This window comes from Vanacampus margaritifer, chromosome 4 (genome assembly GCF_051991255.1).
Source record: "Vanacampus margaritifer isolate UIUO_Vmar chromosome 4, RoL_Vmar_1.0, whole genome shotgun sequence".
NCBI classification, from domain to species: domain Eukaryota; kingdom Metazoa; phylum Chordata; class Actinopteri; order Syngnathiformes; family Syngnathidae; genus Vanacampus; species Vanacampus margaritifer.
Genome location: NC_135435.1, coordinates 14,684,676 through 14,710,156, shown reverse-complemented (window position 1 = coordinate 14,710,156; position 25,481 = coordinate 14,684,676). Strand labels below are relative to the sequence as shown.

At 38.2% G+C, this 25,481-nt stretch overlaps 2 protein-coding genes across 7 annotated transcripts in view; both read left to right on the top strand.

The window, feature by feature from the left end:
• dennd5a (DENN/MADD domain containing 5A) overlaps positions 1 to 18,118 on the top strand; it is a 37,143-nt gene extending 19,025 nt beyond the window's left edge. For 2 of the 4 annotated variants that reach the window (XM_077564089.1, XM_077564088.1), the window contains 20 exons: positions 107 to 294; positions 2,390 to 2,701; positions 3,560 to 3,775; positions 4,208 to 4,442; positions 5,694 to 5,844; positions 5,929 to 6,022; positions 6,188 to 6,292; positions 7,470 to 7,601; positions 7,788 to 7,940; positions 8,039 to 8,126; positions 8,206 to 8,293; positions 10,251 to 10,379; positions 11,424 to 11,545; positions 11,626 to 11,771; positions 12,344 to 12,462; positions 12,551 to 12,732; positions 13,856 to 13,938; positions 15,224 to 15,347; positions 15,423 to 15,591; positions 16,742 to 18,118. In XM_077564089.1, the coding sequence (XP_077420215.1) occupies positions 107 to 294; positions 2,390 to 2,701; positions 3,560 to 3,775; positions 4,208 to 4,442; positions 5,694 to 5,844; positions 5,929 to 6,022; positions 6,188 to 6,292; positions 7,470 to 7,601; positions 7,788 to 7,940; positions 8,039 to 8,126; positions 8,206 to 8,293; positions 10,251 to 10,379; positions 11,424 to 11,545; positions 11,626 to 11,771; positions 12,344 to 12,462; positions 12,551 to 12,732; positions 13,856 to 13,938; positions 15,224 to 15,347; positions 15,423 to 15,591; positions 16,742 to 16,925 (3,020 nt within the window). In that variant the 3' untranslated portion in view covers positions 16,926 to 18,118. The remainder of the gene's footprint in view (positions 1 to 106; positions 295 to 2,389; positions 2,702 to 3,559; positions 3,776 to 4,207; positions 4,443 to 5,693; positions 5,845 to 5,928; positions 6,023 to 6,187; positions 6,293 to 7,469; positions 7,602 to 7,787; positions 7,941 to 8,038; positions 8,127 to 8,205; positions 8,294 to 10,250; positions 10,380 to 11,423; positions 11,546 to 11,625; positions 11,772 to 12,343; positions 12,463 to 12,550; positions 12,733 to 13,855; positions 13,939 to 15,223; positions 15,348 to 15,422; positions 15,592 to 16,741) is intronic. The other 2 variants (XM_077564091.1, XM_077564090.1) reach the window with 1 other exon arrangement.
• Positions 18,119 to 18,729: 611 nt separating this feature from the next.
• On the top strand, positions 18,730 to 24,803 carry sinhcafl (SIN3-HDAC complex associated factor, like). Of its 3 annotated transcripts, XM_077564929.1 has the most exons (6): positions 18,730 to 18,859; positions 19,738 to 19,906; positions 20,971 to 21,070; positions 21,261 to 21,375; positions 22,267 to 22,420; positions 23,140 to 24,803. In XM_077564929.1, the coding sequence occupies exons 2-6, from the start codon at positions 19,779 to 19,781 to the stop codon at positions 23,330 to 23,332; spliced, it is 690 nt and encodes a 229-aa protein (XP_077421055.1). In that variant the 5' UTR covers positions 18,730 to 18,859; positions 19,738 to 19,778; the 3' UTR covers positions 23,333 to 24,803. The 3 variants fall into 3 exon arrangements, with proteins under 3 accessions (XP_077421055.1, XP_077421054.1, XP_077421053.1); XM_077564928.1 differs by lacking the exon at positions 18,730 to 18,859 and having other exon boundaries at positions 18,886 to 19,906; positions 22,270 to 22,420; XM_077564927.1 differs by lacking the exon at positions 18,730 to 18,859 and having other exon boundaries at positions 18,886 to 19,906.
• The last annotated feature ends 678 nt before the right edge of the window (positions 24,804 to 25,481 follow it).

The window sequence follows — 25,481 nt, the reverse complement described above, 5'->3', positions numbered from 1 at the left end:
AAAAAACAATCTTTTATTCATCCTTGATGAGAACTACTCTCACATGGGTGCCATTGTAGCCACACAAGTGACAAATGAAAGTGGTTCTCTCTGGTGTGTTTAACAGATTACCAGAGGCTGATGACAGTAGCAGAGAGCATCACAGCCTTAATGTTCCCCTACCAGTGGCAGCACGTGTACGTTCCCATTCTGCCTGCCTCTCTCCTCCATTTCCTTGACGCCCCTGTTCCGTATCTCATGGGCCTTCACTCCAATGGACAGGATGACCGCACCAAGCTCGAGTTGCCACAGGAGGTACGCAGTCTCGCACCCCACCAATTATGTCACATCACTCGTTTGGATGGAACCACACATAAGCCAGCGTGTATTAGCTTTGCATAGTGTATGACTCTACATCTCATAGTCATGAGTGACGCGTGACATGTAACATGACCGCATCAGCGTCCACCCTGATTGTGTCCACTCATACCAGCTGTCTTTGTGCGCAGCCTTCACTTTGCGTCTGTGACTAACTACCGTCATAGATGAGATGGAACATTTTGTCCCACACATTTCATCTAGGCATGTAAAAAACTCGGTGTTGCCAGTTCGAACTGTCTATGCAGATGGAGAATTACTACACGGGAGTCTTATAATAAGTTCTTTTGTTGAAAAAGAACTGTAATGCAGTTTTTGATTTTCATGTCTCTACTTTAGATTGAAAGCAGTGCGTTAGCCCTGCTGGTAAAATCCAATCAGACATCAAATCTGACAAAATGTCAGAGGCGTCATGTGTCATGATGAAATATTCTATTGGATGCTCAGCATTGTCGCAGTCCTTTAATTAGATATCGTGAAGGTATGGAAAGCTGTTGGAGCTTTTATTCGATATCCTTGATGCCCATATACTAGTACGCTCGTTGTCTTTCCTCTTTAGTAATACAATTCAGTGAGTGCACTGAGACTGTGCCTCACTAGTATCGTTTCTCCATTGCTGAATGACATTACTGCACACTAGTAGAACAACTTTGACATACTATTAGTATATTTACATAGTGAGGCAAAACTTATTGACATTTGCACGCTTCTAGAACTACGAGTGAAATGCTAGTTGTTAGTTAACTGGTATTTTATAATTTCATGAGTTGTACAAGTAGCACGCAGTTGACAACTAGTCAGGGTTATCATAGTTTTGGAATTTTTTAAAAAAAATAGTTAGTTTTACTTACTTTTCACGGAGGTTCTGGTATTTTTTATCAGTTTTAGTTATTTAAAAAATGCTTAGTTTTAGTTAGTTTCAGTATATGTTTTCTTTTTTTAAATATGTATTATTTGTGTGCAATATTTAAATAACACCATTGTAAAAGGAAAAAAGAAAACACATTTTTACCAAGCGTTGCATTTCGGCTGAGTCAAATGAAAAAGCAGGCGAGCCGAGTCATTGGAGCAAAAAGTCAAGCAGGCAAATTTGTCGCCGAGGAACGACGTCATCTGAAGGTGCTTTTCTATTGGCTGCTGCTAGATGACATCACTTCTGTGTAACACACTTTTGAACATCTTTATTCCGGTTAATAAAGAAAAATATACTGAAAATCACATTTAAGATCATCCACAAAGGCTCATGTATTAAATTAATTACCAAAGACTAAAACATAAGATATTTTCACTATAATTACAGTTACCGGTAGTTTTAGTTAGTTTTGTAAACATAAAATGTTTCAGTCAGTTTTCGTTTTCTAAAAAGCATTTTCATTTTTATTTTATTTAGTTAGTGAAAATGTTTTTTTTAATTTTAGTTTTAGTTTTTTCGTTAGTTTTCCATAACTAAAATAACCTTGCAACTAATGCACAATTTTGCCTCACTGGTTACATGTATTTGCCCTTTGAGTGTGTGAAAATTGTATTACTTCTTGAGGACAATGAGTGTATCTACTAATTCTTGGACCTTAAACTGGACATCAAGAATATAGAATAAATGCTCAAATGGCTTTCCATAGCAGAGCCTCACAGAGCCAGATGTTTTTTTTAAATACATATTTTGTAATCCTTTTTTTCTTACACTGTCATGAAATTTTTATTAACTCCGCAGTCAACGTGCGAGTTATATTTTACAGTGTAAGCTTTTTCCTTTACTAGTACTGATAAGACAGTTGCATCATTCACATTCCTGCATGTTGAGCTCTTTAAAAGTTCCTCCAGATGTTTTAGCCTTTTGGGCTTTCATTGTAAAACATGCAAAGTAGTCTCAGTGCACAAGAGTATTTCAAGGTCAGCTATTGCTCTCAGCATTGTTTCCAATCTATTGTCGTACTACCTCTTTTATGTCACACAAGGCGCGAATGAAACCATTACAGTTCCAGACCTGTATTTCTGCTCCTATAATCTGTTACATTTTTGTGTGTCCCTCCAGGCCAACTTATGTTTTGTGGACATCGACAACCACTTTATAGAACTTCCGGAAGAGTTGCCACAGTTTCCCAACAAGCTAGAGTTCATACAAGAAATCTCAGAGGTGCTCGTATCCTTTGGCATGTCGCCGGAAGGAAACATCCACTCGACTGACAGCCAGGTCAAGCACAGAGGCTTGCGATCGGTGGACGCAGTCTCTGACAAACGCAACGGTAACCTGGCGTCGCCTCTCAACTCCTACCTGCTGAGGGAGAACGTAACCATCGCCAGATTACAGGCTCTGGTCAAGAGGACAGGCGTCAGTTTGGAGAAGGTGACATGACATGTTTTATTCTTTAAAATTTTCAATCAAATCAATCAAATTAATTCACTGTATTATTTTAAATTTTTTGAAAAATATTGTGACATTTAAGTTTGTTTTATAACAATCAAAAAATGAATTCCAAGTCCTTAATTGTGATTGTACAATTAATATTTTTACATAACAATTTCCATCCAACTAAAATGTCCTCCGTGTGATAAGTATGCTCAGTTTAGAACATACTAGTAAACTAGTGAAGAGATTTTCCATATTTAATATGAATTTAGTAACAATACTATAGTTTATAGTTGCTAAAAAAAAAAAAGAATACTGCAGTAACTCCAAGTGAACACAAGAGGGAACCATTTACACACGTCATAGACATTTATGGAGGGGTTTTCAGTGCACCAAAGACGTGCTACTTGTTATATTGCATTTATTTGAAATAAAATTTAGGTATGTGTTGAAATTTCACTTGCAAAAAAACATGAAATACAAATTTAGGATGTGCATTTGGTGAATGCACCATACTGAATGGAATGTTTTTATTTAGATTTTTACTGTAATATACATTATGCTTATTGTGCCTTTGTCCATTTAAATGGTCTTTTTTGTTTTGTACAGTAGAAAAAGCATTGATATCAAGATAAATGGAAGGCTCATTTGTGAAGTAAATGATGTCTTGTGCAGCTTTGTCAGCTCATTTTCATTCAAAACACAGTCATAACTTTCCATAACTGTCTTCACTGAAGCGCTTGCACTCAATGCTGAGTTTTCAATTAAGGCAGCAAAGCTGTTTTTACACCCTTTCGCTATTACCGAGTATGCTGCATTTGACTTGCTTTTCACACATGCACATGTCCACATCAGCTTGAGGCTCGAGAGGACGCCGGCGGCAATAAGGATGCACGATTTCACTGCGACGAAGAGGAGCTCAAGATGCACCAGATCAACATCCACGTGCGCGAGGTCTTTGCCAACCGCTTCACCCAGATGTTTGCTGACTACGAGGTGTTTGTGATCCAGCCGAGTCAGGATAAGGAGTCATGGTTCACCAATCGGGACCAGATGCAGAACTTTGATAAGGTGAGATGTTGCGTAAGGCATTTGGAAGCACTATTTCCATGTATGCCGCCATGAATAGAATGGTTGCTGCCCTTTACTGAGCAAAACATCACCGAAAAGGAGTCAAAATGCCACATTGCGGGCTTTTGGATGTCATTTTGAATTAAAGGAGTACAAAGAAAGGGAAGTAAGCCTCCATAGCTTTCCTACAGAAAGTTATGGAAACAGTGGGAGGATGTGGCTGTGATGTCATTTTTAGGAGGGGTATAACTATTTTAAAGAAACCGTTTTTAGAGTGCTGTGTACGGTCTTTCCATATTGTGGCTTTTCAGGGGTATCTCTGAAATGTATTCCCTGTCATAAAAGGGGTTTACTGTACAGTTATCCCATTTCATTTCATACTGAACAGCCTTTTATGTTTGTGTACATTTGCGTGTTTGTGCACGTTTGTAGGCCTCCTTCCTGTCCGACCAGCCGGAGCCCTACCTACCTTTTCTGTCTCGCTTCCTGGAGACACAGATGTTTGCCTCCTTCATCGACAGCAAGATCCTCTGCCATGATGACGAGGACAAGGAGCACACGCTGAGGGTGTTTGACAGCCGCGTCGATAAGGTCCGCATGCTGAACGTCCGCACACCCACCCTGCGCACTTCCATGTACCAGAAGTGTACAAACATTGAAGAGGCGGGTAAGTAAGATGAGGGCTGGGAAGTTGAGCTGGGGAATTGGAAACTTTCAGTGGGAATTGAGGTTCATTTAATGGAGACATTTTGTTTTGTCAAGGTACACTGATTAATCGTCATTATTTTGGCAATTGTTTTGAGACCTTATTTGATTTACAATAGTGTAAATTCTCAAAATAAATCCCCCAAATTATCTGATTGATTACACTGGTCAACACGTTTTGCTGCCAGGAAAATTTCTGTGGTTTTAGATTATTTTGATCATCAATCTAAAAATGACATTGTTTTTTTCGAATTTTTCAGAGTTTTTGGGATAATCCATGTTTTTGTTTAAAACAAATGCTAATAATACGCAATTTATGACATTAGTGTTCTATTTATGCTACAATTTTTATGAGGCTAAATCTGTCTGTTCAAGCAAGCCTATACAGTATTCTTTCATTTTTGATGCAATATTGTTAGTCTGCAATCGTTATCACAGTGGGCCCTCTACATGTTAATCATGTTTCATGTGAAATCAAGCAAAAATCCCCAAATTTAGACAATATTAGTAGTAAACAGACAGGTGAGCATCAAAGTAACAAAGTACATTTCGTAAACTGTCAAAGCACATCAATTAATTGTAATTTTTCTGATTTAGCCAGAAAGAATCCATTAAAATGTCAATTGAATGGCCAGTGTTTAATCAAAATTTTGAAAAAATTGCTTTTACTTTGGAAAACAACGATCAACATTTTTTGACTATTTTCTGACGTTATGAATCAAACCTGTAACTAATGAATTTATATTGGTGCATTTTCTTTACTGAGAATATGAAATAATTTCCTGTTTTATGAATAAAGGATGGTTATAAAAATAATTTGTTTGCTGCAGCCCTAGTTTCATCATAAGCAGACATATATACAAAATAGAAAGCTGTCCTATCCCACAGGTGAGGGCATTATAGTACCTTCACTTCATTTCACTTGAGTGGCAGCAATATCCAAATCTTACAAAGAAACATGTTGGGGCACCACTGCATTTGCATGAAATTATAATATTTTAGTAAGGATTCTGCAAAAAAATAATAATAATTCCCCCAACTATATTTAAGTTCCCCATTAAGAGGCCATCTTCAATTACGTAAATTCCCAATTTAATTCCAGATACTCCTGTTAATTCCCATTAATTCCCATGGAAAGTTTCCAATGTTAAAACATAACTTTGCAACCTTATTCAGAGGACATGATGATGAAGAATGAATATTTTCCTCACAGAGAAGGCCATTGAGATGAGAGTGATGAAGATCGACCACACTGCCCTCCATCCGCATCTCCTGGACATGAAAATCGGCCAAGGACGTTACGAGCAAGGCTTCTTCCCACGACTGCAGTCTGATGTGCTCTCCTCTGGGCCCACTAGCTACAAGTGACTATTTTGCACCACTTGCATGTTCTACTGATGTTTCCCTCCTCTTAGCTCACGCCATTTATTCCATGTTTTTTGTTCCAGATGGGCCAAGAGGAGCGCTCCTGCCCAGTGGAGGAGGCGGGACCGCCAAAAGCAGCACGCCGAGCACCTTTATTTGGATAATGACCAGAGAGAAGTGAGCGTCCCTCTTTTCAAGCACACCGACGGCCTCAGCTTTCTTGTGTTCTTTTTGCATGATCCTTTCTTTTACTTTGCTTTCTTATTTTTGTTCTGTCTTTTCATCATCTCTTTTGTCATTCTGTCTTTTTCTCTTTGTTTGCACTCATGCTCGCACACTCAGCATGTTGAGTGTTTGTTTCCGGAGCTGCAGCTCCTGCTGTTTCTTGACTACTACTGGCACTTGCAGTCCTTCAAGCCCTGTCTAAAGTCGGTGACTGTGGATGTGGTATGTGCTGGCCTTTGGTGAGGCCTTCATGCTCAGACCACATGAGCTGCGCTAGTGATTTTTCCCATTTCCTCCGCCATCAGACCAGCTTTGCCTGAGATTCTGTGTCATATAAGACCACTTTAATTGGCATTAATTGGCACCAGTGAAATCCTTACAAAGCAATTTGTAGTCTCATGGATGTGGATTGTTCAGTAACAGCACGATGACAAGGATTTTTCAACGGCCACCTCTTTAGACACACCTGTACACTCTCCTATATGAGACAGTTTTTTTTTTAAACTTGAAGGATAATAATGCTCACTTTCAAATACCATTTGAGAGCTATTAATTTAAAGGGATACTGTACTTGACTCATTGAGCCATTTTCAACAGTAAAAAGATCATATTTTGTCTATAATTAATGTGATAACTTTATTATTATTCATGAACAATTAATACTTTTCAAAACTATTTTTTTTACTTGCTGTCAACTGAATATGACATCACCTGTCCCGAGGAAACAGGTAACGACCAATCATGGTTCAGTTTGCTGACCAAACCCAGACATCAGGTGAGCCGTGATTGGTTCTTACCTATTTCCTCAGCACAGGTGATGTCATCTTCAGTCGGCAATAAGTGGGAAAATGTGTTTTTACAAGGTGTTAAATGTACATGAAAAATAATGAAGTTATCAAATTTAACATTACCAGCAAACTGAATTCTCACAGTATTTGTTCACAAATCCATCTCCAGCTGATACCTTTGCAACCGACCTTTTTTTAGGTCGGACCAATCAGGCGTTGTTTAGGGTGGGACATGAAGCTGTGACGAAACCAGGAAGCGCAGACACCGGGGGAAACAAACAAACCTAGCATAGATTAATGGCCGCTTCAATTAATTCTGTTCTTGCAGAATTACTCACAGTTTCCTTGTTGAATGTTGAACAGCATTCTAACAACACTTCATGCATTTTTATCTGGTAAAGATGTTCGTGCTCCCCCAAATTAATTCAGGACAAAATATTAACTTTGTACTGCTTAAAATGGGTCAATGAGTCAAGTGTCCCTATAACAATGAATTTGTATCCCACTAAATGTAGATCTGTTGTTTCCTCTTTAAAAATGAAATGCTAACTCTAGTGTTACTTTGGCACAGTTTTATTTTTAGATGTTGAAAGAAGTTTGTGTTTCAACAGAAATACATCCAAGAAGCGCGGAACTTGGGCACGACCATCAGACAGCCCAAACTGTCCAACCTGTCACCTTCTGTCATCGCTCAGACCAACTGGAAGTTTGTCGAGGGGTTACTAAAAGAGTGCCGGATCAAGGTTTGCACATGTTGTTTGCACTCTTTGGTGTTCCATTTTCATCTGTAAAACATCAAGTAAGCACACTCTGTACTTAAGTAGAAGTACAGATAACTGTTTTCAATATAATATATCAACGAATAAATTCTCAAGTAAAAAAAAAACAAAAACTGACCTCTCGCTTATTGGTTGTCCATTACCCTGCAGACCAAACGTATGCTTGTTGAGAAGATGGGTCGAGAGGCAGTGGAGTTGGGTCATGTCGAAGTCAGCATCACTGGTGTGGAAGAGAACACTCTGATTGCCAGTCTGTGTGACTTGTTGGAGAGGATCTGGAGCCACGGGTTGCAGGTTAAACAGGTCAGGAAAACAACATGGTAGTTTTACCGGGCTGCACAGGACTCAACACAGGCCCTGCAGGTGTTTTTTTTTTTTTAAACCTCGTTTTCAATTTTTAGGGGAAATCAGCTCTATGGTCCCACCTGCTGCATTACCAGGAAAGCAAAGAAAAGAAAAGTGCAACCCCAGCTGGGTTGGGACCTCCAGGTAGAGAACATCCTGACATTGACTTTGCATGAAAACAGGTGAGAGTGAAAACATAACCTGGCATATGTTTCTGTGTCAGGTTTTATTCACGACACTGAAAGACGGAAATCGGATGGTGGTGGATCTGCCATGCCCCCCCTTAAAGTGTCCCTGATCCAGGACATGAGGTGAGGAAGAAAGAGTATAGAAAAGAGCAATAGGGTTCATGTTTGTATCCAAGATTGAACATACGTTTATATTTTTATTAGGGATGTAAAAATGAGTGCATTAATTTTAAGTTAATTTAAAGTGCCTTTTTACGCCACAAATTTTTTTAACGCGCGAATAATGATGCCCTTTACTTGGAAAACCTTTACTGGGGGAATTCCAGTCGCAGTGCAGCAGACCCGTCCACGTCAAAATTTAGCAGTAATAAATGTAATAGTAATACATATATTTGTGGAGACTGGGGTCAAACTGTATTTTATAATTTTGAAAATGTGAAAAATTTCACAAGTTACTTCATGTTAAAGATTAAATAGCTTTTAATATGAAAAGAGAAATGCACTGAGTTCTCACCAGTGTCTTACAAATGCCATCTAGTGGCAGAAAAATTACCAACACAAATCAATATCACACAGTACAGTACAGTACAGTACATATTTTTAACATAATTTTGTGAATTATTATGAAATAACTTTATCAATGACTAAAAGATGCAGCCATATTTCTCTTAGTTTAACATTTTCCCACCTTTATGTTAAGAGTATGAAAAAATTAATTTTATTAAGATACTAAATTTGCGATTACTCTCGAGTTAACTATTGAAGTTATGCGATTAACTACAATTTAAAAAAATGAATCGCCTGACACCCCTAGTTTTTTATATGTTAATAAATTTTCCTTTATTAAATACCCACAACAAAAACAATTCAAATTTTTGGGAGTGATGGGACAGCTTAATAGCATTTCAATTAATTTCACTGTGTTTAGTAAGTAGCTGAGTCACAAATGAGGTCCGTGTTTTAAGTCATCGTTAAATTTGTCACTATGAAATTAAACTTAAAAGATCAATTATCTGTTTGTTCTGTGTATCTGTGTGCCAGTGTGGTGATACTCATTCTATGGCTGCAGAACTGTCACCGTGAGGCGTCTGCATTTGTGTTTGTGTATCAGTACATTACTTCCAGCCTAATTGCCACACACGCCCGCCGGGTTAAGTCAGGTCACACACACATACACAGAGCTGTGCTTCTAGAAAGACACGCCCTCTGCACCCCCAACTCAGTGTGGACGCCAAGACATTCTCTGACTCAGAATACAAAAACAATTGTCAAACATCCCTTAATGAATTGTAATAATTCATCCCTTTGTCATAACATGTAACTGATATTTATGTTCAGATGATTGATAAATATGCTAATGGTGCAATCTCACAACTGGGCAATAGCTCACTGGAATATTTGTCCGTCATGTAAATGTTACTTCTGTTGCCATGGCGATGCCGTGCAGAGAAAGTGGGTTACTCACTGAATGTAAAGGATGGAGACATGAGGAGGGGTGGGGTGGTGGGCCAGGGCGCTGTACAAGGCAGAGGAGAGCAGACAAGCTTCTGGCACAGGTGGAGTGGAAGGGAATGTGTCTGGACATTACAGTCATGATAGTGGCTTGCAGCAATGACACACACAAATGTCGACTCGTACAGTCCCACGACCAGGAACCTTTTTGAGGCATAACACCAAATTAAAAGTTTTAAAAGGATGTAACGGAAAACAAAAACCTCAAACAATACACAACACGCTAGGTCTGCAATCATGTGCTACATCTGTGCCATGCCACGAATAGCAAAAAGTAATTTATGCCACCTAAAATGATTTATAATTGCCTGCAAATGCTACCAAATGGTAGCAAACACTCCCAATCCACTTCATCGTAGTTCCTTGGTAAAAAGATGGCTCCAAATACTTCATTTACTTCAGCCTGAGCACAAACAAGAGTGAGTAACGGAAAATCCGTAAATTAGCGAATGCTTAGCTGCAAATATGTGTGGGTTCACTTTAATGTTTTAATGGTGATATCAGATTAATATTTGTGTTTCTCCTTTTGTACAAGGCTTTTCTGACATGACCGTTTTTTCCCCTCTAGACACATTCAAAACATAAGTGAGATCAAGACGGACGTGGGCAAGGCCAGAGCTTGGGTTCGCCTCTCCATGGAGAAGAAGTTGCTCTCCAGACACCTGAAGCAGCTGCTGTCCGATCTCGAGCTAACGAAGTGAGCAGAACAACAATATTATTTGTTTTCTGGCACTGAAAGATCATAGCCAACCTACTTCATGTTTGTGGAAGAATGTCTTACTCACAAGAATTGAAGATGTGATCCACTCATGTATAATTAATTCACTCTCTGAAACGGCTAAACATCACACAGTAGTCTGCCGTCGCATAAATAATTCACATCAACATCACTTCATAATGGATATGGTAGGTGATGAACTAGGTCAGGAGGGTTTCTGTCTGCCTTTTTGACCTTACGTTCTGTATTTATTTTATTTATTTTTTTACAATTTGCTCTAAATAAACTTTGGCAAATGAACTAACAAGAGGTTGCAATATTTTGGGAATTTTCAATGTTAGAAACTTTACATGGGAATTAGCAGGAATAAAGCACCAATTTACAAAATTGAATTGCGGCTTTTGATAGGTAACTTAAAAGGAGTGTATATTTTATCCTAATCCTGATAACAACGGTACATAACTAGATTTCATGCAAGCATAGTGGTACCTTGACATAGAAAGGCCCCAATTTAGAAGTGTTTAGAATCACGAGCCGTCGCATAGTCGATTTGAGTGGAAAATTCGAGGGAAGTGGAAACTGTTTTGTTCCACGGGCCGGTTTCTTGTAACGAATGGTATGCCTTTACTTTGTTTCGACAAGTAGGCATATAAAGAAATTATTAGAAATGAAAATCACAAATTGTATTTGTTGTTATTTGTGGGAGTCAGATAGGCCAGTCAAAAGTCAGAGAATTCAAAAATGTGTCATTAGAGATTGACTACAAGTGTTAAATGTCGATATGGAGTAGTAAAGTCAACTTGTTGACTAATCATTTCAATCGCATTTCCATTCATTCCCATAGAAAGTTTCCAAATTTGAATGTTTCTTAAATTCTCCATCTTAACTTTCGATGGAAATTTTCCTAAAACTGAATTAAAATACACGAAAACTTTCCACCCCTTTTATGATCAACTGTACATACATAATTCGAAGAATGAAGTAATCTGAATTATAATTTTTTTCAATCCACTTTAATGTTAGAAAACTATACAAGCGGTATGCCTTCCTGCGCTGTGACGAAGAGAAAGAGCAGTTTCTCTACCATCTCCTGTCATTCAACGCAGTGGACTACTTCTGTTTCACCAATGTCTTCACCACCATCAGTGAGTTCACAAAATTCACTCTTTGGTTTGGTGTTTGATTCATCTTGAAATCGCTGATATTTATGTTCTTTGCCTCCTAGTGATCCCCTATCACGTGGTGGTGATTCCCAGTAAGAAGCTGGGCGGCTCCATGTTTACAGCCAATCCTTGGGTGTGCGTGTCAGGTGAACTGGCCGAGACGGGCGTCTTGCAGGTCCCCAGGAACACTCAGGAGATCACGTTCGAGGTTTGTCTCATATTTGAGTTTTATGTTCTGACACAAATTCCTGAAAATACATTTTCAGTGGTTGTATTTTAGATAGAGTGCTTTCATTTTTAGATCTGACATTTGACGTTTGTTAGATATAGGCTAAAATAAAGCACATGAGCATAAACGTTATATGTCCTTTCTTTGCTCTGACTTTTTGTACATGTTGATTATTTAATGTTTTAACACACTTGTTAGTAGCAAATGACAAATCCATTCATGCTCTAAATTTAAAAATATATATCAGAAATTACTCACTGGTTACTCAGTACTTGAGTATTTTTCCCAAGTAATTTGGAGGACTTTTACTTGAATCATATAATTATTATTATTATTTTTTTCTTCTTTTTTTTCTCTGGAGAGCTCAGTATTGTTCATTTGGTAATTTTACCGATTTGACATGTCATCATCATTGCTCTCTCTCTTTAAAAAAAGAAAAAGAATCATATTATTCTAAAGTAACTGAAATATTACTTGAGTACAATTTTTGAGTATTTTATGTATTCTCTGTTGACCCAAAGTTTGAAGAGAACATGCTCCTTCTCTTCCAGTGCCAGAACCTGGGCAAGTTGACCACAGTGCAGATGGGTCACGATAACACAGGTCTCTACGCCAAGTGGTTAGTGGAATACGTTATGGTCCGTAATGAGATCACAGGACACACATACAAGTAAGCTCAGCTTTTCGAGGAAAGTTCGCCTCAACATTGCGTTGACCAAAAAGCACAAGACAAACAAGCTTGTTTGTTTGCTGGGTAGGTTTCCGTGCGGCCGGTGGCTGGGCAAGGGCGTGGATGACGGCAGCCTGGAGAGGATCCTCGTCGGCGAACTCATGACGCCCAGCACGGAGAACGACGAGAGGATGTGTCGCACACCGCCAATGCAGCAGTCGCCGGGGATGAGGAGGAGATTTGTGACCATCTCACCAAATAGCAAGCCAAGTAAGAAACAGCTGCATACAACTTTGCCGAATTCCAAACAACCAATTTTTTATTTTGTATACTTGGTAGACGGTACAGTATAATATAAAACACTGTCCCATGTGCAGTCCCACTTCAATGTTCCTTCCCAATTTTTTTAAATATAAACATTCAGATAAATTCTCCTGCAGGTGGATTTCTATAGATTGACAGTGCTGCTAAATTGTCAATGCTGTGATTAAGGCTTTTTGTGCATCATTTTTCAGTGAGTTTTGTTTTTCACCTTGCGAGGTACAAAACTCATTGGGTGTGCGTCATTTTAGCAGCGAGCAAATCAAAATGGATTCTGCGGTCACATGATTTGCAGTCCTCAGCCAAGTTGTCAGCGGCAAAATATGTTGCCTCGTCTGATTTCAGGAGTAAAATTGAGGACACTGACGAAACATTTGACTGATGCGACGTTGTTGTCACCACTTGGAATGCTTCCTGGCTGTTTTCCCCGTTTTAAAATCGGAACATGTTACGTCATAAAATCTGCAATAAAAAGCTGATATTTGTTCTCCTTACTTTACCTGCACTTGAGTATGTGTTATATTACTAACTGGAAATCATTAAACTTTTTTTTTAATCCATAAATGCATTATTTATTTATTTAAAGACTGTTTGGCTAAGTTCAGTGTTTTAAGAAATGCAGTCCACATGCTTACATATCATGTTTCATTAAAACTAAAAAGTTGCATTATTGTTGTAATCTGCACTTTAGTTTTTGTATTATACTATTGTTCACAACACACTTGTTAGGCAGAAATTTTACTTTTGTCGTGAACGCTTACAAGTAACTTAACAACTGTAACTGAGTACAAAAACGTACCATCTTTCGTATTCTTTAATGTTTTATTAGCCTTTACTTTATCTTAACTTAAGCGTAAACCTAGAATAAAGAACAATGAATGTATAACAAATCAGATCTGTATTGTTTATTTTAATACAATCTAATTTATTGCTAGGGTTTGATACGTAAGAGGAGGACCACAGACAAAATAATCACATATTAAGGTCATTAGGGATGTTATTTTTCAGTGCTCAGTATTTTCCCCTCCATGCGACTTCTCTCATCAACCCGGTCTTCTTTCTCCTTTGGCAGAGTTAAACACAGGTCAAATCCAGGAGGGAGTGGGAGAAGCCATCAACGGCATCGTGAAGCACTTCCACAAACCAGAAAAGGAGGTGGGAGACAGTAGTCTAGACAAGCCCCCCATCATGTCCTTCTATTATTCATCACCCAAGTTGCGAAGCAGCATCGTCCTCTGGCGACCCCCGAGCCGCTCTGTGGGCTCTTTCGGACTGTTAAAAACATATTAAAGTTTAAATGAATCAGCTGTTATAAATCTCACATGAATTGTCTGACCTACTGTAGAATGATGCTTAGTGGTCTCCCATGTTTTGAGTCGATGGTATTCAGCACCAAAACAGATCATTCCAATTCAACTGAATTGAAAGGCGGCTTTGGATTTTGGTGTAATTTCTTATCATCGCTGTTGGGCAGAATGCTTGAATCTGTCTACGTTTGAGGGGGGGAAACAACAAAACAAAAACACCATCTCGTTTCATTTACCTAACACTGCATCGTTCATGTTGATGTAATACTAATTGAATATGCTATTAAAAAAAAGCTAATTTATGACACTCTCATTGATAATAACTGTAGAATATGTTGCTAACGCCAGCCGTCCACATCAAAGTCTGTGCTCACACTGACCCCCAACCAGACAAAAAGCCTTTAATACCTCACAAAAGCAAACAAGTGTGTGGTTACAGCATCTTCCCAACTTTTTCAAAGCTAATTAATTCATGAGTGCTGTAGTGAATACAACGATGAGCTGACTAAGGAGTTTAATAAGTGGAAATTGATTTTATAGGCATTTATCTTCTTTTCTGACAAACTTCCTTCTGCACTGAAGAGTCACAGTTATCTGTTTTTAACAAAACAGGCATACTCAAATGTCTCCAACCTAACTGATGAATCATTGCCACAAATCTCTCAAAATATTGCCCGTTTACACTGACTCTTAATGGCATTCAGCTTCTTCCTTGACAATCACACCATGTTTTTGTAGTTCAATAAAAAATAAAGTACATTGTACTGTATGTGCAGCCCCAAAACACAATAGAAGGTCACAGTTTTCCCGTGCATGGTTCACTTTGTGGCTTACAGGTCGAAATAGTTTTTCATTATACTCGTACAAAGTACATATTGTTCAAGAAAATCCCGATCCTTGATCTGAGCCAGATAATTTTCAGATCATAAAAGTCTTGTACTATTACTTATATGCTCTGCACACCTTTTCACATGTATGTTTCGCCTTGCAATCGACATGGTACTCGATACTGGCGGACTTGATATTGTGTTTTGAAACAATGGTCTCCAAATAGTTGTATGTAATGGAATGCTCTTGTTAACATTGACTTGGAAGTAAATAGAAATCAGATCTATTGTTTCTGCTATTTACAGAGAGGCAGTTTGACGCTTCTCCTTTGCGGGGAGTTTGGCCTCGTCTGGGCTCTGGAGCAGGTTTTCCAGCATGGTTTTAAATCACCTCGACTCTTTAAAAATGTCTTCATCTGGGACTTCTTGGGTAAGAGCCACTCTCTCCTTTAAAGAACATATTTGCTCTGTACTGCATTTTACAAATCTTGTGTTCATGAAACAGAAAAGGCACAAGTGTACTTTGAAAGCGCCGAGCAGCGGGAGGTGAATCCGGATGAGAATTGGCAAAGTCGAGTGCGTCACTTCTGCCGCTTCATGCGCGCCATCAACAGCACGTCGAGAAGCATTGGCAAGGACGGAAAGTTCCAGATGCTCATTTGTTTGGGTGCAAGGTAGGCAGTAAACATTTGTTTGTAGTTAACAACTCCCGAAAATTCAATGATGAATGTTGATTCACTTCACTCTTTAATTCATTGATGAATGTTGATTCACTTTACTCTTTAGCATCTATTACAAATGTTAGCTAGTGTTTCCTTATTAACAATTTTAAAATTATAAGCATCTACCAAATGGACAAGATGTCACTTGATAAAAAACAACAACAACAACAACATATTAACTCATTTGCTCCCAAAGATGCATTTATGTTTTTTTTTTTAAATGCTAGAGCATACAGAAGGCTTTGGGGCAGCCTCTGAACTGTAGAAAATGCATGAAGCAATGGTAGTGATTACAAAAACGGCCAGCAGGTGGCAGCAGAGTGTAAGAGATCAACTAGGGCCATGTTGCAACAAGTCGTTTCCCCCACTGTTTTAAACAGATTTGTGAATAATGATGCAACCTGGCTATATTCTAATGCTAATTGCTGCAAAACAGAAACAGATAGAAATTTACTTTTTTTCCCTGATCAAAGAAGAGACTATAATCTTTCTTTTGGTAGGTTGCATGGTTTTTATAGCAATAGAACACAATATTCTGTGGGCCTTGCAAAATCAGTCAAAATCCAGTAAAACAGTCGGAGCAAAGGGGGTTGCTTCAGTGAAAATGGCTGGGAGTTAATGGCCAAAAAAGGCTGAAATTGTATTAATTTATTTATTTAATTCTTGTTTTTTATTAAAGAAATACTACTTTGCTAATTACTGTGTGTTTAGTATGTGGTAAATTACACAAAATCATATTTTACATGGTTTTATTTTTCACAATTTAATATTAAAAAAGTCATTTGGATCATGCATATTCTATTTTCACAATCATATTGAACATTTTCCATGTGTCCCTGAAAGTGCTGTCCACCCTGTCATTATTGGGTAACTTTAAGAAACCTACTGATGATTGCAATGGCACTACGATGTCCAAATATTAACGTTTAAATAAAAAAAAAGTGCTCAAGCTCAATCTGGTCATCAATTTAATCACCAACATTAAGAGTTTGTCTTGAGTAAATCATAAAAAATAACATGTAATGCCGTGATTGTTAACATACCTATATGATAAGGATGTGCATTTTTGTTGAGTCTGCCCCTTGTTCTGTTTTTCTCTCAGGGACCATTTGCTACATCACTGGATCGCGCTTCTCGCAGATTGTCCAATCACAACGCAGATGTACGAGGACGCCGCGCTGATCAAGGACCGCTCGCTGGTCAACTCTCTGATTCGTGTCCTTCAAACTCTGCAGGAGTTCAACATCACCCTAGAGGCATCGCTCATTAAAGGTGTCGGCATTTAAACCAAACCAGCTTCCCACTGGTTGCACCAATTCAGTGAAACTTTTTATATGCAGGAACAGACTCTTAACATGACATACTTGGGCTTATGTGAAAGATACTGTTACATTTGCCATATATTGTATTAAGTGCAATGAGCCTTTTCAAATCTGTAGTTTTTATCCTCAATAATGTGGTCATGTTTCAAACATGTTTTCTTTAATGAACCATGTTTTTCCATATTATTGATAATGACCTTGTGATACGTTTTATCAAAAGCTTAATATTTTCATTGATGGAGTGAACTGCTGACTATGGCTGTATTTAAAGGGGTTGTGGGGTTCAAAACTGTTAATATATTTTGTCAGAGAAAAACAGTATTATTTTGTAAAATCAGTCAAGTTGCTTGCTCTGTTGTCAACTCGGATTCCAATGTCATAATGCAGAGCTTAAAGCAAATGTAGTGGTATGCTTTATAAGTATGTATGACTGACAGAGTTGAATTGTGGAACCTACTAAAGAAGGCAAAGGCCGCATCCATTGCAGCCTTTTCTTGGGAAATGTATGCAGACCTTTTTATGTGAAGAAACTTGAGTGCAGAAAAAGGATCCTTCTTGCATGAAATTGAGACTATCTCGAATGGAAGATACAACACCTTCAAAGTGCTATTGGTTTGTGCTCCAATTCCTCAACAGATGTTTGGTCCCAACTTTATGCACAATGGCAGCCTTTATGTAAATAGCTCCAACCAGCCCATCCTCAGCCGTTATCCAATCCCTGTCAGCATCTCGGGAGAAAATATCCTTGATCTCCTCCTACTTCTCTGCAGCCATCCATAATGGGAGCAAAAATGTTTTTATTGCCCTACACCTGATTTTGTTGTCATGGTTTCTTGCTATGCAATTCCCACAGCAGAAAATGTGCCCCGCTTACAAAGCCTATGTCAGGGTTGCCTGAGGTCACACGAGGTCATCTCATGAACTTGTATGTATAGAGCAAAGAGATTTGATAATTGAAGGACTCCTTTTCTGTGCCAACAGTGTCTGGAATGAACTCCTTTGTATGACTCATTCATGAGCATCTTGCAGGATATATATTTTTGTTTTCCAAAAAACTGTTGTACATTTATGAAATAGCCGTGTAATGTAGTGTTTACTAAGTGAGAGACCATGTACAGTGTACAAATATATCAAGAATAAAAGCATCTGTAATGTAATTTTGGTGAAATTTGCAGATCTTAACTTGTAATTATGACCAAAACGCTGGAACGATGGCATTTTCAATGCAAATCTTAAATTAAATTGAGGCAACTGGCTGATTTTTATTTTTTTAAACCTTCAAAAATGACTTCAGCAATTATGATGTTAGGCCAATGATACCCAAAAAATCTGGCTCATATGTGGTTTATATAAATGTACCTTGTCTAAAGTAATCTGAATGCATGGCTTGTTTTACAAATATAGTAATAGTGAAGTATGAACTTTTATTTGCACCAGTCAATGTGGAAGATCCAAAGATTACTATTTTTTACTAAAGCATTCAAATATATATATGTTTTCGACGAGTACATTTCGTTTAACAATGGTCTCGGTGTGAGCTCCTTTCGAGCTGGAACATGTAAACAAACTCGTTCGCGCCATGTCAAATGCCTGTTTATCTTTGAAGTCGTACTCCAGGTGGCTTATGGGTATGATAGTTTTAAATAAGCCGTAAACAACGCTCCCGCCGAGCTGTTCACTACAACTCCCAGCATTCTCTTTACTTTGCGAGTCTCCGATTGGTCGAGCCCATTTCAAACCCTACGCCTGCACGCCATATATGGTCATCGTGCACTCGCGCGCTTCATTGGGGTTTTGTATGCTAATCATATTTTAATGGCCAGCTGTATGCAGTCGTAGTAAGGAGCATGCGCAGTGCTTGACAAGAAAACGACGAAGATTCAAAGTTTTTTTCTTCGGTAAGTATCCGTTTATTTCCTTTATGTGGTAGTGACATTCGTGAAATGATGCTAATGTATTTAGGGTGAAGTGAGCTAGGAACGTTGTTTAATGTCGACCGTGGAGTTGTCTGTAGTGGCGAGTGGGCTGCACAAAGAGCCGCCGACAATGGAAGTGAATGGCAGCATGGCGTGGTGTGGGGAGCGGGTTAGCCAGCATGCTAACGGCTAACAACAATGAGCCATATTTGGCGCTCTAGCGGGCAAAAGTTTGAATTTAAAGGGAACACCGATTCTTACGCGACGTTTCGCCTTTTGACCAACACGACCAACTCGAGTGAATAAATAAAAGTGAAATGAAGTTGTCCGTGTTGAAAGCAAATTGTTTGATCTTTCAACAAATCGCTCCGTGTAGCTTTTTGTTTCTCCGAGAGATACGCGAGCTGCTGTCTTTGCTCCCGGTCGTCGAATGACACCCACGGACTTTTAGAATTATATGTGCGCTTTTTACACAGAAGTATTTTACGTGTTAACGATTGTCTGGGGGCGCGACGTCATTGTCAGTTGATGGTGGACGTCGCCTTGCAGTTTGGGTTTAAAAGTCATGTTTGGTTTCCTGTGAAGCCATAGTTGAGCTGCATTTAAATCGGTATGGGATGCTTGGATTTGTGCAAAAAGTGGCCCATTCAAATCCGATTATTGGCTTTCGGATGTCTAAATATCTCTATGCAAGTTTAACATGTATGTTAAAAACGATAGATTAGTTTCATCTTTTAACGTGTGCTCCGTGCGGGGACCGCCCCCTCTGCACAATGGTGGAGAGCGCCAGAGTGTGCAGCGCATACGCTCCTTGTGCAAGCTCTCTTTTCAATGTGTGTTTGTGTGTGTTTCTCGTCCAGGTACTTTTACGTGTTTACTGAGCTGCAAAAGAAGGAAGACTATGTTTGGCTTTCACAAGTCAAAGATCTACCGCAGTAACGACGGCTGTTGCATCTGCAAGACCAAGTCATCCAGCTCGCGTTTCACAGACAGCAGTCGATATGAAGACACGTTTCGGCTCTGTTTTGGGTAATGTTAAAATTTATGCTGTTTTTTAATTCTTGTTTTTTGCTGTCAAAGTGTGGAAAAGTCACTAAGTACAGTTCTGTCGTTTAATTTTTTTCCTTTATTTTTTTACAGTACAGCTTTTGTTTAGGTGTAATTATGGTTAAACGTGTCTGCAAATCATTAATCATGTATTTTTGTATTGTCCTATACTGAAGTGCAGTGTTTATTTTCAAACTTGGAATAATGTTTCAGTGGTTTCCAATTGTATGATTTCAATAATCTGTTGACTTTTTATTTTAATCAATGAATTAGATATAACATTTTACATTTCCATCTATATTTTTTTGTATTTATAAAAAGGTCATTATTTCAAATTGAGAGTGCAGAAAATGCAGTTACTGATGTTGTCCGTTGTCCGAAAATGCTGGCCGAAGTAAAAGCAGGCATTTGCAAATGTCTTATTGTGACGAAACACAAAGATAATCACACAAGTCTGCTTTCATGGATGACAGAAATATGAATCTTTACTTGAGGGGCTGGAATTCTGAGAATTTAGACAATTTAAAGTTAAACAATGGCTTTGAATGAATAATCGAATATCAAAATAATCGTGGCTTGATTGGCAATTTAATTGTCGCGCCTTGAGCTGTGGCGATATAGTATCGAACCCAAAAATCTTATTTTAAATAATAATAATCATTTAATTTATTTTTTGTTAATAATAAAAAAACATAGGCCGAGTTTGACTGTAAATGTCTTCAACAAGCCTCCTCCAACTGCATGTCATGTGACTACTTTCTCTGGTGACAGTCATCTCACCGGAGTGAGCAAAACTGGCTAACGCTCATTCAACTATATGAGGACAGTGTAGTTGGTACAACTAATAATCCTGAAGTTGTGGACCCTCCAAGCACATTTAGGTCGGTCCATTTTAGCGGTGGAGATGGAACTTGCGTAGTTGACAAGACCCAGACTATTTGCCGAAAGTGCTTGAAAACATGTTGGTCATGATGGTGGCGCTTGGAAAGCAAAGTATTCTTTAGGTAGTTGAAGAGCCGCTACTTGAACTTGTATGTATTTACTAGGCTGTCGGAGGACCGTGTTGGGGACATCTGCAACGCCTGCGTGTTGTTGGTGAAGAGGTGGAAGAAACTGCCCAATGGCTCCAAGAAGAACTGGAACCATGTAAGTTACATTTGATGGGAAGTGACAGAGTATTAATACTTTTTTATTACTGTGCTCAAGTAACTTTTTCAGGGTTTTGTACTTTACTTGACAATGTTTTCTTTTTGTATTGTCCCGTCACCTGTGCTTTTCACCTTTCTAAACATTGTGTCCACTTATCAGACTTGTTGTTTTGACTGACTTGACGCAGGTGGTGGATGCCAGAGCGGGACCGGGCTTCAAAGTGACAAAACCCAAAAAGATCAAGAACAGCGACGGCAAGAAGAAAAGCAAGCTGAAGAGGCTTCACAAGCTAAAGAGACAAAGTGAGTCCATCTTATTTACTCAACTACATTTGTGAGCGAGAGACGACGTGTGTCCGTCTTGGAAATTTTCATGGTTACGTTTGCTCTTTTATACCTATTGTCGCTTTTAGGCCCCCCCCCCCTTTTTTTTTTTTTCATACAAAAGCCGATGTGTGCAGATTGCAACTATGATGCTGATGATGATACAAGTTTTTCTCTGACCAGCCAATCGGGAGACTGAAAAATGCTGATTGATTGAGGGCCAACTTGCTTGAAATCCAGTCGGTGAAAGAAACAGTCCAATTACTGGTGGTTTAACTCATTCACTGCCATTGACGGCTATAGACGTCAAAAATTCATTTGAACTATTTCTATTAGTTTAACTTTTTTTTCACTTTTGTTAACAAGAGTATGAAAACCTAGAAGAAAATTATTGTACATTTAGAACAGATATAAAATTTGTGATTAATCGTGAGTTAACTATTGAAGTCATGCAATTAATTACAATTAAAAAATTTAATTGCCTGACGCCCCTATTTTTTAAAATAATATTTTCTTTAAAAAAAAGATTATTAAAAAAAAAAGTCTAGCTTTTCATACTTTTGTTAGCAAAAGTGGAAAAAAATGTTAAACTAATAGAAATAGCATAGCCGTCAATGGCAGTGAATGAGTTAAGTTGCTGTTTCTGAAGGCTCTGTGTAGATTATATTGACTTGGCAACACGATAAGGCTGGAATTTGATTGGATTGAAGCAAAAAATTGACATATACATACTTACTGGAAGCAGTGAATCAAAGGGAAACGCTACCAAAGGAAGAGAGTAAACTGTTATTATTATGAAACAAAAATGGAAATTCTTGACAAATAGTGCATCAGAGCTCCCATCCTGACCTAAATGTTTTGTTTTGCAAGCAGACTCAGATGCCCACAGCACCACCTCCAGCGTGTCTCCCGCCCAATCGCCCAGCTACAGTAACCTGTCCGACGACGGCTCAGACATCGAGTCCAAACAACGGCGCTCTTCACCTTCCACTTTCTCTTTCTTGGACCGCTCCTACTGGAAAAGGTGAGAAAATGTCCCCCGCTAAAGGCACAGCCATCCAATGGCAGCAAACTACAGTCCTGTAAGAAAATTAGTTTTCATTGCTTTGATAGACTGTTTTACATAATGCCCCCTAGTGTTCAGACTGAGTACTACATAACGGAAATGCCTTGTGTTTCAGGCTATGTTGAAGTGAAATGTGTGACAAATACCGCCCCCTTTATTAAGTCTTGAGCAATTGAACTCATTCACTGCCATAAATTCATTTAAAAAAAAAAAGATCATTAAAAATTAGGGTCAAGAGGTGGTTAAAATTTGTAATAGTAATTAATCGCATGACTTCACTAGTTAACTCACGATTAATCACAAATTTTATATCGGTTCTAAATGTACGATAAAAAAAATCTAGGTTTTCATACTCCTGTTAACAAAAATGGGGAAAAAATTTAATGTTAAAATGAAATTTCATGTCAATGGCAGTGAGTGAATAAAAAAAAGATACAAAATTTGGTGCGTCAGGCGATTAAAGTTTTTAATTGCATGACTTCACTAGTTAACTCGCGATTAATCACAAATTTCACATCTGTTCTAAATGTACAATAAAAAAATATAGGTTTTCATACTCTTAACAAAAGTGAGAAAAAAATATGAAACTAATATAAATATTTCAAATGAATTTTTGACGTTTATAGCCATCAATGGCAGTTAATGAGTGATGTTATTAAAAAAAAAATCATCTGCAGGCAAAAGATTTGCTGCGGGATCGTGTACAAGGGCCGCTTCGGGGAGGTGATCATCGATCCTCGGCTCTTCAAGCCCTGCTGCAATTCCAAAACGCAGAAGTCTCTGGCGTCCACGCAAGTTCCTTCCCTCCTTCCGGAAACGCTCCCGCCACAACTCCCGGAGGAAAGAAACCTGGTGATGGCTCTCGTTTAACCTCTCAAGAGTTATTATGCAAGGCACTCGCCCGGAATTTGTCTCCAGTGGCAGACTTCCCTTTTTCCCATCTTCTTTAGATCCGTTGGTTAGATGTATTTGGGGTTTTTTTTCCCATAAGGGTGTTATTTTAACATTTGTATAGTTTTTGTTTTATATACAAAACACAAAAATCACAACACAAAAAAAGATGAACTTATGGGCATTAGTTTTATTTATAGGAAGAGGAGAAAAATTCTGTTGAAACTCGTTTATTTTTGGTTATCCATGTGTTTCATGTTGTGTAAATAGTTTGTCAGTTTCATACATATCAAGACTGTTCTATTTTTCCATGATTTGCATTTTGAGAAAAAGAAAACACCAGCTATTTCTAAAACCAGCTTTTTTCCTCTGTGTTGGAGTTATTCCTTCACACAATGCTGCAAAAAAATTCTCCTGTCGTCTTTCACATGATTTTTTTTTTAAGTACCCACGAGAGTGGCAGCTAGCGACAAGCAGGGAGCAAAGAAATTAGATTTTAATATTTTTGTAGACGAAAGCAATTGTGATGTTTTTGGCAGACGAAGCATCTCACATGAGTTTGAAGCTTTTTTTATAAAAAAAAATACTTGAGCACATTGATCTGAATAGATGTGATTAGAAGATGCATGCAGTATGTTTCGCTGCCTTTTGGGGTGAACACATGTACACGGTGTGTATTTATTCCTTTTGTACAGTCACCAATGAAATGATTTTTTTTTTTTGTAAATATACAGCAGTTTTGGTCCACACTATTTTTGTTTACAAGAATGGGAAACCACTACTTATGCTAACCCATCTTACAATTCATTCCTATTGACGATGATGCTGAAATGTCATTCGAAATTGTGCGCATAGGTGACTGCATTTGATTTGTCATGTCAAAAACTATGCAGACGTTTTGAATGTGTGACATTCGGTCACTTGCCGTTTCCCGGCATTATGTGACCGTGGTCCTGATTCTACCAAATTGAATTGTATAAAGAGCCCATAATCTCCATTCATTGTTATTGTCCAAATATGTCTAATGTTCATGATGCTCAGGTTGCACTGTGATAGCCATGGCATGCTCTCTCTGCCTGTTTTTTTTTTTTTTTTAAACCATCAGAACTTTTCTTGTGGCAGGGTTATTTTATTTTGTAAAGGTTCTCAGTGAAAGGAGAATGTCTGGCTCCTTTTTAAACTGCTTGATAAGCTGTTTTTGGCAGGTGCATTTTTGAAAGTTAGATGTGCCTTAATGGATACCTGACCTTGTCTTCTCATGTAATTTATATTTATTTATTGCAGAACTTTTTTTTTCTTTTACTGAGATAGCTGGTGTAGAGTGTTTTTCCCAATTGTCCTTGCGCACTTCCCTTGAACATGCAAGCTTACAATGTTTTCCCAATTCTTGTATACTGTATCACCGCGTAGAGCTGTACTGTAATGAGCTAAAATAAAAAAATAAAACGGTGTCATTGTGATGTTTGTAGTTACCGCTAGATGGCGCCAAATAGCTATAGTGACTAAAACTCGAGATATAGACGCTTTGTTATTCATTTATAGTTGTACTGTAGTTAATTGTCGGAGTCATTCTCGTTCATTAAAAAACTGATTTATTTACATACCCAGACAGACACAAACTGGAAAGACTGATTCGAGTTATGGGTTCAGTATTGGACTTTTGGTGAAATGTCAGGAGGTACCTGGAATGTAACCTTTCAAGCTAATTTGACCTCTAAACTTTTGAAAGCTCATTGCTAGAGACGAGCAAACTGTGCAAAAGGTAATGGAATGTGTGGACGTGCTTTCAAAATGTTTACTTTACTTTAAAATTATAGTGCATTTTAGGTTCATCCTAAAGTTGTACTTGGAAGCGGAATACCCCAAACCTTTTGTAAGTGGTGTATATATTTTCTTAAAAAAGAAGAGAAAGAAAGAAAAATATACACGTTTTAACTGCACCAATTACAAAAACGAAATTATATGAATTGCTTTTTTTTTTTTAGTTCATATAAAATGTACAACTCTTCCATCCATCCAATCACATTTAAATTGCTCACAGTTTTGACGACAGCTTGTTTGCTAAAAGTGCCGTTTCCCTGCCCTTAAATTTTCCTATAAATATTCCATCCATCCATCCATTTTCCTA

Bases quoted from the DNA above. Each gene is read 5' to 3' on its own strand.
- sinhcafl (XM_077564927.1), top strand. From the start codon at position 19,578: ATGTATGTTAAAAACGATAGATTAGTTTCATCTTTTAACGTGTGCTCC. The intron at 21,071-21,260 runs GTAAGTTACATT...GACTTGACGCAG, and splicing joins CCAAGAAGAACTGGAACCAT to GTGGTGGATGCCAGAGCGGG. The intron at 22,421-23,139 runs GTGAGAAAATGT...AATCATCTGCAG, and splicing joins GACCGCTCCTACTGGAAAAG to GCAAAAGATTTGCTGCGGGA.